General features: G+C 45.3%; 1 protein-coding gene across 1 annotated transcript in view; it reads right to left on the bottom strand.

The window, feature by feature from the left end:
- The window catches only part of TIE1 (tyrosine kinase with immunoglobulin like and EGF like domains 1), a 43,587-nt gene that overhangs the window by 7,275 nt on the left and 21,439 nt on the right, over positions 1 to 14,873 (bottom strand). The window contains exons 8-17 of the mRNA XM_075616062.1: positions 14,506 to 14,651; positions 13,208 to 13,352; positions 12,893 to 13,051; positions 7,226 to 7,363; positions 6,441 to 6,731; positions 5,280 to 5,570; positions 3,027 to 3,220; positions 1,425 to 1,635; positions 1,091 to 1,201; positions 1 to 144 (exon numbers count right to left, since the gene is read on the bottom strand). The exon at positions 1 to 144 is cut by the window's left edge and continues 47 nt beyond it. Of these exons, the coding sequence (XP_075472177.1) occupies positions 1 to 144; positions 1,091 to 1,201; positions 1,425 to 1,635; positions 3,027 to 3,220; positions 5,280 to 5,570; positions 6,441 to 6,731; positions 7,226 to 7,363; positions 12,893 to 13,051; positions 13,208 to 13,352; positions 14,506 to 14,651 (1,830 nt within the window). The remainder of the gene's footprint in view (positions 145 to 1,090; positions 1,202 to 1,424; positions 1,636 to 3,026; positions 3,221 to 5,279; positions 5,571 to 6,440; positions 6,732 to 7,225; positions 7,364 to 12,892; positions 13,052 to 13,207; positions 13,353 to 14,505; positions 14,652 to 14,873) is intronic.

Genomic DNA, 14,873 nt, shown 5'->3' with positions numbered 1-14,873 from the left:
ACTGAAGCAGCTGCTGGGAGGTGAGGGTGGAGGCTGTCCCATGTTCCTTGGCGAATGCAGGATCTGTCTCGAGAACTCGACTCTTCCGTAGGAAGTCAAGCAGGTTCCCATAAGGGGCATACTCAGTGGCAATGTACAGATATCCTACATGGGAGAGGAAGTCCTGTGTCTCTCCATTGAATATTAAATACCTCCCTAGACCTTCCCTTCCAGATAACACAACCCCCAGCAATGGAATAATCCCACCAACTACAAACAAACTCTCTGGACCAAGCCCACATGTGAGATCATCTGTGCAGTGAGAAGACACTGCTTTTTGTGATGGAGAATTTGGGAATGTACATGTCTGGTTATACCCACGTACCAGCTTCACGTTGCTTAGCCAGCAACCAACCTCACACTGATGAGACCCAAAAAGGTAGAAACAGTTGTCTGTGAGTAGGGTTATTGGTTATGTACATCTTAAACCCAGGCTGTGCTGAAAAGCTGTGTAAAACAACAGGCATATGTTCATAGGGGTCCATGTTAAAATGGATAAGAAGTAAAAGGTGACACACTGTGCTCATCTGCATGTAATTTCCCAGAATCCCTGGCTGCAGTGGAAGCACTGTTTGCCATGTCATAATGGGAAAAAACAGAGTTGAGACGTGCAAATGCACCACAAATGGTATTTTTATTCACTGAGGAATGTACATGGGATCGCAGTCTATGCAGTTTCTCTAACTCTCCACCCTACACTATTGTCTTTCACTCTCTCCCCAAATATTCTGCAGTTCTGTCTGGAAACCTCCTGGGAAGTGGAACCCAAAGCAACTCTACTTTTTTTCTATAATAGTCAGTGTATTTTGCGTTTGCCTTAATATCAGTCTCCTGAAATATGGTAAACTGGGGTGGCCAACTCCAGTCCTCAAGGGCCACCAACAAGCCAGGTATTATGGATATCCCTGCTTCAGCACAGGTGGCTCAGTCATTCTGACTGAGCCACTGATTATCCCTAATACCTGGCTTGTTGGTGGCCCTTGAGGACTGGAGTTGCCAACCCCAGTGGTAGAGCGATATAAACACTAGTAATGTGGTGGGGATGTGATACCTCTGTTCTCGCAGGCTCCCAGCAGGTTAATTATATTAGGGTGGTGACCCAGCTTACACAGCACCTCCAGCTCCCCTGCAAAATCTCTGTGATCATTCTCAGATGCAAAATCTGAAAAGGAGAAGTATCAGTTTAGCATTCACTTCAAGTGCTAGAGTAGGAAAGATGCAGGTATCTCACAGTAAAATGATCTGATAACAACCAAATCACAGAGGTGGTTACTGAATTAACAAAACATGAATACAGAAGACATGTAACATAAGGTTTTCTACTACCCCAAACCTTTGCGTTTGCGCCTCTGTTGGTTAAAGGGTTCTTGGTCTCTAGTACCCACCTTTCAGCATCTTGATTGCTGCATTTATCCTCAGTCCATCCTTTTTTATCATGGCTTTGATAACCTGACCAAAGTTCCCTTCCCCAATCACATCCTCAAACTTAATGTCCTCCCACTCCAGGATGGGGTACGAGAATGGCTCTGTCTGGGGCCTCGGGCGACGAGTGAGGGTCAGCGTTCCCGAATTGAACTGCAAGATGGTCTCCTCACCCTGAGAGGCCAGAAAGGGTCAGAGGTGAGATAGAAGATGTCCCATGTGTTAATGCTTGTGGGTTAGTACATAGTGATACTCCAGGATGTGAAGTCAAAGTGTTATCAGCTATCAGTCAATATAGATAAGGAAAAATTACTGTGGAAAAAATAACAGTAGTTCAGCATGTGGTTAATAATATAAAAGAGGCAAAGTAGTTAATGTTAGGATTTTATTTGTGGGATAAGGCAGTAATTGTGAAAAATGTTTTTGCCAAAACAACATGGTGTAAATCAAAGTCCTATTGGCCGTACTGATCCTGTAGAAATGTAATAATAATAATAATAATAATATGTTCTTGTTTAGTACTGCTAGATTTATGTAGCGCTTTACAGAGACATTTTGCAGGCACAAGTCCCTGCCCTGTGGAGCTTACTGTACAATCTATGATTTTGGTGCCTGAGGCACAGGGAGATAAAGTGACTTGTCCAAGGTCACAAGGAGCTGACACCGGGAATTGAACCAGGTTCCCCTGCCTCACACTCAGTGCAAGTCAATGTCTTTAATCACTGAGCCGCTCCTTATTTCTAGATTTGTTGAAGGTTGTGATACTATTTAGTGCATAAACAGCACCATTTCATACATGAAATTAGCGTGATCAGGGCTTTCAGAACCCTGTTGGTCTCTTCTTTAAGTTCACACCTATGTGTGTTGAAAGCTCCGCGCACTAATAGTTCATCTTTGAAGTACCTTAGTGTTGGCCCACTAAAAGGTATCACAACCGTAAAACATATCTACAAAGCAAGATGGTAAATGGATTAGGAAGTGAAGGGTTAATAGTAATAGTATAAGATAGACAGGTGGTATGGCAGTGATACATTAGTAGTCGCTGAGAGTAATAGATTAGACAGAGACGTTTTATGGTATCCTAGGGGGTAATAGGTTGTGATTGTGGCAATAGCTGATACTTATGTATGATGACAAACATTGAAGTGTCAATGGGGTCATATGTTTGGAATAACCAGTAAAAACAATAGGTTACAATGCAGGATTTGGCCCATATTTGCCATATGCCATAAGATACCTTCTATTACCAAAACAATATATGGCCTATTCCTATGTTCTATGCCATCATTTCACATCCATGGCACTAAGGACCAGTGGGTCTGTGCCGTAAAAACCTTACAGAAGAAGCAGTATTTAAGTGTCAATGGTGGCATGGTACCGTAGGCATATTAAATTATATTGTAGCAGTAAATATGAGTGACATATGTGTAACAGAGTAGGTTAATACCGTATGGATAATAGTCTGACCTGGAGCAATTTGTCAGTGCTAAAAGGAGTGGTAGTTTTTGTGTCAAAAAGCTAATTAAGGTGGGATAAGTTAATAAGATAGTGAAGTTGTTACTCACCGATCCTGAGTGGTATGTGAACATTCGCCTTCGATGAAAGAGATTCTTTTTTATACAGAATAGCGCCAGCAGCGCGATGATGATGGTGAAGCATGTGACTGACACTGACCCAATGATGGCCAGGATGAGTTGGTGACCTGCCCCAACAGAGCGAGGGTTCCGGCTCTCCATGCTGGGGACCAGGCTCTGTAACTCTAAAGAAAAAAGCTACAGTTAATACAGTCAGAGGCCCAGATCCAGAAAGTCTGGAAGATGCAGACCATGCAATAGCCTACTTTTTTTTTTTTTTTTAATAAATCAGTTTTGTACTATAAAAAAAACACTTGTAGCCTTTTTTTTAACAACTCTGAATTACATTTTTTATGTATTATAATGTATCAAGCCTTTTTTGTTTCTATAGCAACCATTTACAAAGTCACAGATACTGAGTCAGTACTCCTCTGCAGTCATTTAGTGAACCCCCGAGCCGAATCGTCGCCGATCAATCACAGGAGAACGGATCGATCGGCAACTTAGTGAATGACTTATCATTGTGTGGATGGTATTGATGCATTTATTAAAGGGAAAAAATATAAATGAAAAAAATGGCAGCTTGGACTACTGCTTTAATGTGACATTAACCTAATTTAACTTCACAGTAAGACTAACGTCTTCAATGGACGATAACGTCTTCAAAGGATGATACCGTAATGCTAAGTAATGCTTTCTCTCATTAAGGAGCACTGTGTTAACTATAACGACCATTAGTGATAATGACTTCGAAAGGAGACATTCTCATAACATCCACAAAAGTCCGGTATGGTTAACGTGGGGACTCTCTCTTAGTTAGGTTATACCCAAATTTGCCGTTTCTCCCGCTCACACCCTGTAATAGGGTTTTACAGGAGCTGGATAGGTGGAACACCACAGTTAGGTATGATTTCACTTACATAATATTTCCCGATGTTATTTCCCTCTTTCTCCCTATTTCAGGGTCTGGTTCAGGGGAACGCTGATACAGTATAATAACACCCCGTTTTTGGAAGACGACGCTGGGTTCTGCTACATTGACGCAACATTAAGCCTGTGCTAATGAGACGCAGAACGGACGTTGTTTTTGCATATAATTATCTGTGAGGTTATGCAGAAACCTCAGGAAACATACTATTATGTCCAATCCTGTTTTAGGTAACATTGCGTGCTGATTTAACTGATTTAGCCCATACGCTGACCCTCGTGTTGCTTTTTGGGGGGATACTGCAATGCACTTCTCTGCATTGGATTGGAGCCCCCTTTGGCAACAAAATTATTATACGATTTGTGCTTGAAAAGAGTTGATAATGTCCGTCTCCCAGAAAAAGGTGTACATTGAGAATCCATAAGGGTGTATCCCGGGAGGGGACGTGCAGGCAGTGCACTGCTTTGAGGTGCATATAGAAAAAAGATGCGACGGTGGCTGGATCAGGTGCAATAAAAATAAGCTTCTTTATTGAGGAACAAGACAAACAGGGTTCACATGACGCAGTAGAGGTACTCTAACCTTGTATTAGAGTTCCTGGTATTACATTGAGAATCCTTATACAAATGTACACAATATAAAGCAATATTGAGTGGAACTGCATATTTCTACATTTACTTCCTAAGGTGAGCAATGGGTATCCAAAACATTAGCTCCTGCTACATCTATTGATCCTTAAGTCCCAAAAGTGAAATCCACATGGAGGGGAAGTACCATCCTGATAATAATTATTCTTGGTTAGAGCGGGGGGTGGTGCTCAACTCCAGTTCTAAAGCCCCCTCCAACAGGTCAGGTTTTCAGGATATTCTTGCTTCAGCACAGGTGGCTCAATTAGTCGCAGCTTCAGCACAGGAAAGATGGCTCAAACAGTTCCGTCTTCAGCACGGGTGGCTCAATCATTCCCTGCTTCAGCACAGGTGGCTTAATCAGTCCCTGCTTCAGCACAGATGGCTCAACCAGTGGCTCAGTCTTTGACCGAGAAACTGATTGAGCCACTTGTGCTGAAGCTGGGATATCCTAAAACCCTGACCTGTTGGGGGGGCTTGAGGACTGGAGATGTGCACCTTTGGGTTAGTGGATAAATTGGCAGTTAGAGTCAGGGTCCATATTCTGGTCTTCGCTTAGCTACATTTTGTCTAAGGAGAAGGATCTTTGGTGGGTGAAAATGAATACAATACATAATACCAGGAGCGTTTAAAGACCTTCCATCTCACACAGGAACAGCTCCATAAGACATTCTGCAAACATAAGCTCACCCTCGCTGTAGGTGGCTGCTGTCACGGGCTGGCTCCACTCCCCTGGCACTTTGGAGTTTGCGCGCACACGGAACTGGTACACTGTGCTGGCATTCAACCCGCTGATGACATGCCCGGTTTGGTTCTGGCTCTCTGTGTCTGCCCATTGCTGCTCCCCAGGGACCCCCATTTTCCGGCTCTCAACGGTGTACTTAATAATCCCCCCATTGGGATCATCAGGGGCCACCCAGCTAAGCCTCACGCTGTCCCTGGAAAGGGCTTCAGCACGTACATCCTTTGGGGCTGAGGGACCTGCGGAGACAGTGTTGTGTGTTAAAGGAATTCCCCGCCTCGAAACGTGTGTCTGTTTCAATAACAATATTTCTCCGCCTCTTTATGGTTTGTCAGTGATTAAAGGCCCATACACCTGTGTGTGTGTTTAGAGAAAGTATTACTTAAGGTGTCTGCAAAGTCTAGAGATGGGCATATTTTTGGGGTGAATTTGGCTCCGCAGAGGATCGGACGGTTTCTTTGGTCCACGGATTTCAGCGGATCAATCTCTAAAAAGGGCTATTCGCGTTTGGTGGATTTTTTTTAATATTATCGCCAATATACTCCTTGGATTCCGCGATCCGGACGGATCTGTAGGTTCTTAAGAATCCGCCAACGGATCGCTGAATCTGCTGAATTCTACAAATCCGTCCACGGGTTGTATCCAATGGCGGAGTTTGAGGAATCCACGCGGATTGAAACCGCCCAAATCCGTTAGCGGATTTTACACCGCTAAATGAATTTTGGGGGTAACATCAGCGAAAAAAATCCGGGAAGCGTATTTTGTCGGATTTACCCATCTCTAGTAAAGTTTTTAAATTGGGGTATTTAAATCTTCGATCTTCTCAAAGAAGAAAGCTTGCGAGCAAGGGGCATGTATATAAATATAATCCTAGCAAGGCCCAAGTTCACTAAGGGGTGCTAAGCTTTACCACACTATTCATTTGATTGGGAGTTAAAATGTGCTGAAGCTTAGAACCCTTTAGTAAATCTGGGCTACAGGATTTTGATATTCATGGACGGTTTCAAGGATCCCGTTATTTGTTCACCTTATATTAACCATATTTCGTCTTCATTTCTCCTTAACAGCCCCAGCTTAGATGTTATGATGCCGCGGCGCCTCAGACTCACCCTTGCTGTTGATTCTGACCACATAGGGATCGGAGGAAGGCCCCAGACTGGTGCAGTGATATATAAGGACCTTCAGGGTGTACTCTGTGTTAGAGCTGAGGCCGTGGATCCGGGCAGACAGTACATTCCTGAAGGTGATGTTCTCCTGCCGGAGAAGATTGGTGTTGGGATAATAAATTCGCACCAGGAAGCCGCTGCCAATCACGGGGCCTGAAGGCAGGTGCCAGTTGACATAAAGTGTGTTCCTATCCTCCACCGAGTAGCCCTTTATGACAGGCTTCAATATTGGCTCTGTTGAGAAATAGGTAGTCAATGTCTTACTAATTTCTGAACCTAATAGTTTTGCCTCCTAGCTGCGGCCAACCCAAGCTATTTTTGGCTTGGAAGATTCTAGAACCTTAGCTGATTAAAGCTTCTTTTCTCATACAGAAAGTGGCTACAAGGACAGTTATAGCCAGTCTGACCTCTATCTATCCCAATATCTTGTATAGCGCATACACAAAGCGAACCCTGCTCCTATGCACCACTGGGGACTATTCTTAGCCTTTATTGTATTCTTCTAAAACCCCATGGGCACTGCCCATTTTATATAATTGATGTGTGTAGCATACACAACTACTACTACCATCACCGAGCTTCCACTCACCATATTCAGTCATCCCGTTCAACCGACACATGTTCTAAAACACTCTTTTCAACTGATGTTTACTTTTTTTCCATTTATCTGCATGCACACGTTCTCCATGCAACCTCTCTAAGTGATCACACTTATATCAGGTACTGACCTGCACAATCTGTCTCCATAATAGCCGGTGGCCCCAAGGGTCCTTCCCCCCCGGCTCCAGGGCGGCTCAGCTGCGTGCGTACCAGGTAAGAGGTGAGCGGCTTCAGGTTCATCAGAGTGATGTTCTCTTTCTGTTCAACTGAATCATACAGGCAGAACATTACTCAGTTGTACTACCGGTGGGATCTATACTGCACAGTAGGTTAAATGACCTCAAGCTAAGTCTACAGAACCAATATCAAGTCTAGAGAACTAATATCATACAGAACAACTGTTCCTACTTGGGCCAGCTAACATACACCATTGATGGTTATGATAACTACAGGATTATGAGTCATATTTACTAGGTTTGGACACCTTCCAGCGCTGGAAGACCCTTACAACAGATTCACTTGAATGGGCAGTAAGGTGTCTTCCAGTGCCGGATGGTGTCTTATGGAATAGAACTGCTTAATAAATATGGGTTTATGTCTTCAAATCCTCCAGAGGTGCTCAGTGGGAACCAAAATCTGTACTCACTACCAGAAGAGCTAGTTACTAGACCAATTTAAAAATAATTTGAGAAGACTTAGTTGAAAGAATGAAGACACTTAGATGACCCTTTTCCTCATCATGGCCTAATATTGAATCCATCATTCCCAAGGATTCTATAAAGAAACTATTTTGTGACTCAGCAACTAATTACATTCGCTATGTAGCCATCTTCGCCTTTATTGGGAAAATGTCTGCTTCTTTGTACTTTTTGAGGGATAATTCATTCATTCATTCATTTATTCTCTCTCTCTCTCTCTCTATACATATATATATATATATCTAAGGATGTCTGCACATCCCTCTGTGATAGGCTGAACAGCCTGTCACTCACCCAGAGAAGCTAGTGATTTACCATTCAATTTTAAATGCAAGCAATTTCCCATACGATTGGCTTTTTCAATAACTATCAATAAGTCACAAGGCTAAACATTTGATAAAATATGCCTTTACCTAAGCTTGTTTTTAGTCATGGACAATTATATGTTGCTCTATCAAGAGTCGGATCATTTGATTCACTTACTGTAGTGTCGGAAAAGAACCCATAAATTGACAATTGTGTCTTTAGGGACATCTTTGAAATATAAGTAAAAAATAAAATGCACGAATGTTTAATAACCTTTCAGATCTCCTAGGTCAGCGTGTGTTACGCCGGGTATAGCTAGCATACTATAACACTACTGTTGCTATTATAGGTCCTGGTTCTCTTGGAAACAGTGCACAAAGCCTAGGTCAGTAGTTTTCAACCGGGATTCCGCGAGCACCCCTCAGGGGTTCTGCGGCCGCCAGTGGGGGAGAGCCGGGACAACTCTCCTAGCTGTCCCAGGGCGGTGCAGCGGCACCCCACACCGCAGTGACCCGGTGTCTCCTGAGCTAAGCAGAAGCAGCCAGCAGCTCACTGCTATTCTTCTCTCTGCCGGCTCCGGTCGGTGCGAGCTCTCGGAAGGAGGGGGGCACACATTCCAAGAGCTTCACTCCTGAACTGGTCTGGACAGGAGGTCAGTGTGTGTGTGTGTGTGTGTGTGTGTAAGTGGGAGAGTGTGTGTGTGTGTAACTGGGATTGTGTGTGTGTGTGTGTGTGTGTGTGTGTGTGTGTGTGTGTGTGTGTGTGTGTGTGTGTGTGTGTGTGTGTGTGTGTGTGTGTGTGTGTGTGTGTGTGTGTGTGTGTGTGTGTTTAAGTGGGAGAGTGTGTGTGTGAGTGTGTGAGTGAGTGAGTGAGTGTGTGTGTGTTTAAGTGGGAGAGTGTGTGTGTGTGTGTGTGTGTGTGTGTGTGTGTGTGTGTGTGTGTGTGTGTGTGTGTGTGTGTGTGTGTGTGTGTGTGTGTGTGTGTGTAAGTGGGGGCGTGTGTTTGTAAGTGGGAGCGTGTGTGTGTGTGTGTGTGTGTGTGTGTGTGTGTGTAAGTAGGAGAGTGTGTGTGTAAGTGGGAGTGTGTCTAAATGGGTGTATATGGGTGTGTGGGTGTAAATGTGTGTGTGTAAGTGGGAGCGTGTGCACAGGAGAAAGGGGGAGAGAGACAGGGGGTAGAGACGGTGGGGCGAGAGTTGGGGTCCCAAGAATTTCAAAATCAAATTCTAGGGTCCCCTAACCAAAAAAAAGGTTGACATCCACTGGCCTAGGTTGTACACTCCTTGATATTTGCCACTTAACTGTTTAAAATATGGCGTTTCGGTATATAAGATATAAAATATACAAATACATAGAGTATGACAGTACTTAACTTGGTGCAACACTTTACTGTAGCTACTTTGGAAAGAAGCAGAGCTGCTTTCCGAGAGAGTGTTTCGGTGAGAAGTTGGAACTATAAGTTATTGTGAAACTTCTAAGCACAGTGTTGGGAGGTGCTGTGTCATCTGTAATAAATCTTGTGTGACTCAATCCCACAAAGCTTGACAGGGCATTGACTTATTTCATTTCTTATTTCCCCAATGGTATTTTTACTGGGCATCTACTGCCCTCGTCCGGGTTCCTGACTTTGTCCTTAAAATCCTCTCTCTCATTATCCCCCATCATCATTTCTCCCCCTCCTCCTCATCATCTCTCCCCTTCCTCCTCCTCATCATCTCTCCCTCCCCATCATCATCATCTCTCCCCCTCCCCCTCATCACCTTTCCCACTCCCCCTCATCTCTCCCCCTTCCCCTCCTCATCTCTCCCCCTCTTCCTCATCATCATCTCTCCCCCTCCTCCTCATCATCTCTCCCCCTCCTGATATCATCATCATCTCCCCCTCCCCATCATAATCATCTCTCCCCCTCCTCCTTCTCCTCATTATCTCCCCCCCATCTCTCACCTTCCTCCCCATCCTCGTCATCTCTCCCTTTCCCCATCAAAATCATCTCCCCTCCTCCTCCTCCTCCTCCTCATTATCTCTCCCCCTCACCATCATCTTTCCCCCTCCTTCTCATCGTCTCTCTCGCTCCCATCATCAACATCATCATCTCTCCCCCTCCTCCTCCTCATATCTCCCCCTCATCTCTCCCCCTTCCCCTGTTCATCTCTCCCCATCATCATCTGCCCCCCTCATCATCATCATCATCATCATCATCATTTCTCCCCCTCCTCCTCATCTCTCCCCCTCCTCCTCATCTCTCTCCCTCCTCCTCATCATCTCCCCCCTCCTTCTCATCTCTCCCCCTCTTCCTCATCATAATCATCAGCTCTCCCCCTCATCATCATCACCATATTCAGCTGTCCCACTCATCATCATCACCATCACCAGCTCTCCCTCTCATCATCATCATCATCATCACCATCACCATCCCACCCCTTTATCAAAGGAGGATAATCTTCCCCCTTAAACAGAGGATAAGCCGGCAGAGGAATTAGCAGTTGCTACAGAGGCAGAGCAGGACGGCCGGGAGGAGTGGGATCTAGCAGTCTGACCCGGAAGTCTTTCTTACTTCCGGGTCAGACTGCTAGAGCAGGGGTGCGTAAACTGGGGGGCGCAAGATATTTTTGGGGGTGCGGCGGTTACAGAGGCCCCGACTCTTTCCCAAGGCATTTAAATTAAATGCCGGGGGACTGCGCGAGACCTCTGCAACTCAACTTACCGAGATTCGGCCGGATTCATTATGCGTCTCCATGGCAATGAGGCATCAAATGACACTGCGGGTCATGTGATGTCACGTCACATGCAGGGTCATTTGACACCACACTACAGTAATGGGGGACACACGGAGGGAGAGGTGGCAGTGGGGCGCAGCAACAAAAGTTTGCGCACCCCTGCACTAGAGTGCGCTCCTGCTCTGCCTCTGTAAAAGCTGCTCATTCCTCTACCAGCTTATCCTCTGTTTAACGCCGGGGGTCCGCTGCCACCGCATACCATCTCCCACCGCCTGTTTAAATGGGCCATCGCCGACGGGGGTGGGGGGGAAGAGGGGGAGGCAGGTCCCTGGCTTTGCCCGGGCTGCCTGGTCAATAGCTACGACCCTGGTAGCTGCCCTGTGGGGGGTGGTTTGGCCTACCGAGGGGAATGAGGTGTGGGTTAACCGATTCTTAGCCATAGTGATTAGTAAGGCATTTGCAAGCAATGCCTTATTACCCTCCTTGGTATGCAAGAGGGACAGTATATTAGTAGGAATGTGTCAATCCAGTAGTAGACCTTAGTGGCCAACTTGCCATTGGTTGCCTGTGTAGCCCTAATTGGTTTTGGGCTATAGGTCTGCCCTCCTCCTGGCAGTAATCCCTAGTAAGGGTAGGTTTGCCATGAGTAATCATGGGTTTTCCCTACACCTTGCAGTGCAGTGAGTCAGAGAAGGTAGTGCCATCAGGCCTTGTGTCCAATCAGAGGCACAGGGGTGGTTCCTACTGGATCTGTACTTAAGGCACTGTACTTCCTGTATTTAGTCACTTGTCTCTACCTTGAGAGAGACAAGGTTTACCCTAACCAAGCTGTCAGGGCTCTGGCAGTTTGAAGCCCTCCATTAGGGGAGAGGAGGGAAACCGTTTCCTCTTATTCCACCAGGGTTAAGGGAAGAGCTGGGACTGCTCTCAGTACCCTTTGGCTGGGAGTGAATGTCCAGGGACATCCTGAGGGTGGAAGCCCTGTAAAGCTGAGAACTGACTGCTGTGCTGAATACAGAGACAATAAAGAGACCTGTGTTTTACTATACTCCTGGCCTGAGACTGAAATCTATCAGGGAGGAGAAGAGATCGTTCTCCTGCAGAGATTTTCCCCCATACATCTGGAGGCTGCAAGAGATGGAGGCGCTGTCACCGTGAGTATGACTCGGGCAAGACCCCAGAAGCCTGTCCTGACCTCCCCCATAACACCAGGCGGGAGACTCGGGGCCCCCTGTTACCAGCAGGTTTGCACCACACCATAATGAGTAACCAGAGAAGCTTTCTCCGAGATAGGCCCTATGTGAGATTGGGTGGGGGAAACAGGGTTACACCTATGACAAGCAGGTCACTTGGGCTAGTAAGGAATAAATACATTGAAATGTTTTACAAGGTTTATTTAATGTCATTTTATCACCTATTCCAGGTTGGTATAGCTTACTATATATGTATACAGGATGTATATAATGGCCGTTATATAAATGGCCAAGATAGGTTTAACTCCAGCCTGGTGCAGATGATAAAATTGTGATTTTTTTTATTGATATAGATATTGTACTTATAAATAGCATGTGAATAATTTGGCATTAATTGCACATATTCATGCTAATTTGCATATGCCATGATAAACTATCAGTGACCTACTGTTGCAGTAAAAAGCTCCTTATCAATGTTTTACCGCTGAAAATATGAATTTAGCCGATAACCCCGTTTATTTATTTTTTCAGCCTTCAGTGAATCAAGGCCAAAAACAGACGGGAAGAGAGGAAAAAAGGAAACTGCAGAGTACAGGGGTGAAATGAGGGGTTTATGTCCATTATACTCATCCCACACAGTGTTCTTAGGTTAATCATGACGTTCTTAAAGGGTGGCCTGAAAGGAAGGTATTTGAGGGGACACTGCCGGCCAGGATACACTTCTATAGAAAACTGCACCTGGCCCCCAGTAATGTGCTATGCGCTTAGAAGTGTTATCAAATGATAATTATCCTGTCTGATGCCTTCCCTTCTCCTGGGCTGGATATGTTATTATCACCTCTGCTTACATTGTGACCTTTCATGCTCTGTGCTGTTTCCTACCTACGATTGAGGACCAGTCGGTGCTGCTATTCTGAGGTTTATACAGTAGCTTGATTGATGTGACGGGTCCGTCCCCCGAGTATCTGCGGAGTGGAGCGAGGATCAGCTGCCGACTGCGTCTGTCCAGCAAGAGTGGTGCTTCCAGAGGTACAGGGGGCACTGTGCAAAGAACGTTATACATACCAACACAACACAGTAAGAGGGGAGTGTGGGTGCACATTGTTGTAAAACATTGCAACCAATTTACAAAGAGTCCAGCAGGGCTTCCAAGAGTCAATGTTGGTAACACAAAATAAGCAAGGAGTACCTTCTTACCTTTGACGTACACCTGGAACTTGCGGTTGTCCTGACCCCCACTGGTGGACACACGACACTCCCACAGTCCATTGTCTGCCAGGCTCAGTAAATTCACCGTGAACTCACATGTGCTGCGCTCCTGCTCCAGCACTGCCTTACTAGCCTGAGGGAGGTGAGAGGCAGCGGGTAGGAGGAACGATAGAGTGTAAAGAAAGGACACAGTGAGAAGTCAAGAAGCAAGAGAGCAGGGGGAAAAGAAAAAGAGACACAAGTGAGAATGTGAGTTTACTGCAGACTCTACCCATATAATGAAGATCATAGAGAAAGGGGGACGGAGGTTAGGGTTTTGTCCTTTTTCTCTTTCAATGTCCAATGCTTATCTCTTTTAGACCAACTGATGTGACTACCAGACAATCTGTCCGCTCAATCCTTCCAGACTTTTTGCATTCACTTAAAAATCCCAATGCCAGTTAGTTCTCCACTGGAAAGCAGGGCAATATATCTACAAAGTGTCCTTATTGCATTTTTAACAAATATGAATGAGTGCTGACTAGAGATCCGCGGCACTGTCAGAATCCGTTCCCCCGGAATTTCCCAGGCTGGGTATTAAACAGTCCGAGTGGATTCATCCGAATCCGCCATTGGATACAATCTGGGGGGATTTTTAAGAATCCGCACTCAGATTCCATATTAAATCCGCCATATCCGCGAAACCCGCACGGCAGATTGTTGAAGATCTGCACTCTCTCTCCCTGTCTCCAGCTCGGATTTAATCTGCGTACGGATTAATAACAATCCGCCATATAGATTGTAAATCATGGGGAAAAAATTACGGAAAAGGGTGGATTGGCCTTTTTGAAACTGATCCGTGGAAATCTGCGGACCCAAGGAACCGAACCATCCGAGGTGGATCCAAATCCGCTAAATAATGTCACAGCTGCAATGTATTCTTATATTACTATGGTAACATTATCTATTGTTACAGTTTGCAACTCAAACTGCTGGGAACATTGGCAACACATTACCAAAAAGGAAAGATTGGCAAAGATCTTGCACTTCTGGGGAAGATAGAAAATAGAAATCCACGGGGGCTCAGCATATTAAAACTCATTAACAATGGCATTAACAGTTGATTTTTTTGTTTGTTTAAATGATGTAGTAAGTATTATCTACTATGACAGAACTGATTGATTTAAAAAAGCACACTGTAGGATATTGCATGGATTGCCCCTTTAGCACTAAAGCTCAAAAGTGCAGTTTTTCTAGTAGTTTGATATACTGTATGGCCCTGAGGATGTAAAGGCTCAGGGACTCACAGTGAGGACAGATCCATCAGGCCGGCGCAGCTCAATACTCTCCCGGATGGGTTGTGGGTTACCAGAGGCAGCACAGCTCAGCACTGTACTCCCGTTCAGGTTAAACTCAACTTCTGTTGGCAGCTCTGTGATTTGAGGAATTCTATCTGGAAGGACCAGGGGAAAAAAAAAAACACAGCACAATAGGATCACACAGCAAGAAAACACACAGAGGGACACGCAATCCCCTATTTGAATGGGGTTTAAAGCGTCCCAACTCCCAAGAATGAGAAAACGGCTTCACAGCAAATTACATAGTGGGCACAAGCAGTGAGAACAGGTAAGAGGAACACCGTGAGGAAGGAGAGCAAAGGGAGAAACGCAGCAGA

The sequence above is a fragment of the Ascaphus truei genome, chromosome 10, assembly GCF_040206685.1.
Source record: "Ascaphus truei isolate aAscTru1 chromosome 10, aAscTru1.hap1, whole genome shotgun sequence".
NCBI classification, from domain to species: domain Eukaryota; kingdom Metazoa; phylum Chordata; class Amphibia; order Anura; family Ascaphidae; genus Ascaphus; species Ascaphus truei.
Note: the sequence above shows the minus strand (reverse complement) of the source record. Positions and strands in the feature narration are given on the sequence as shown.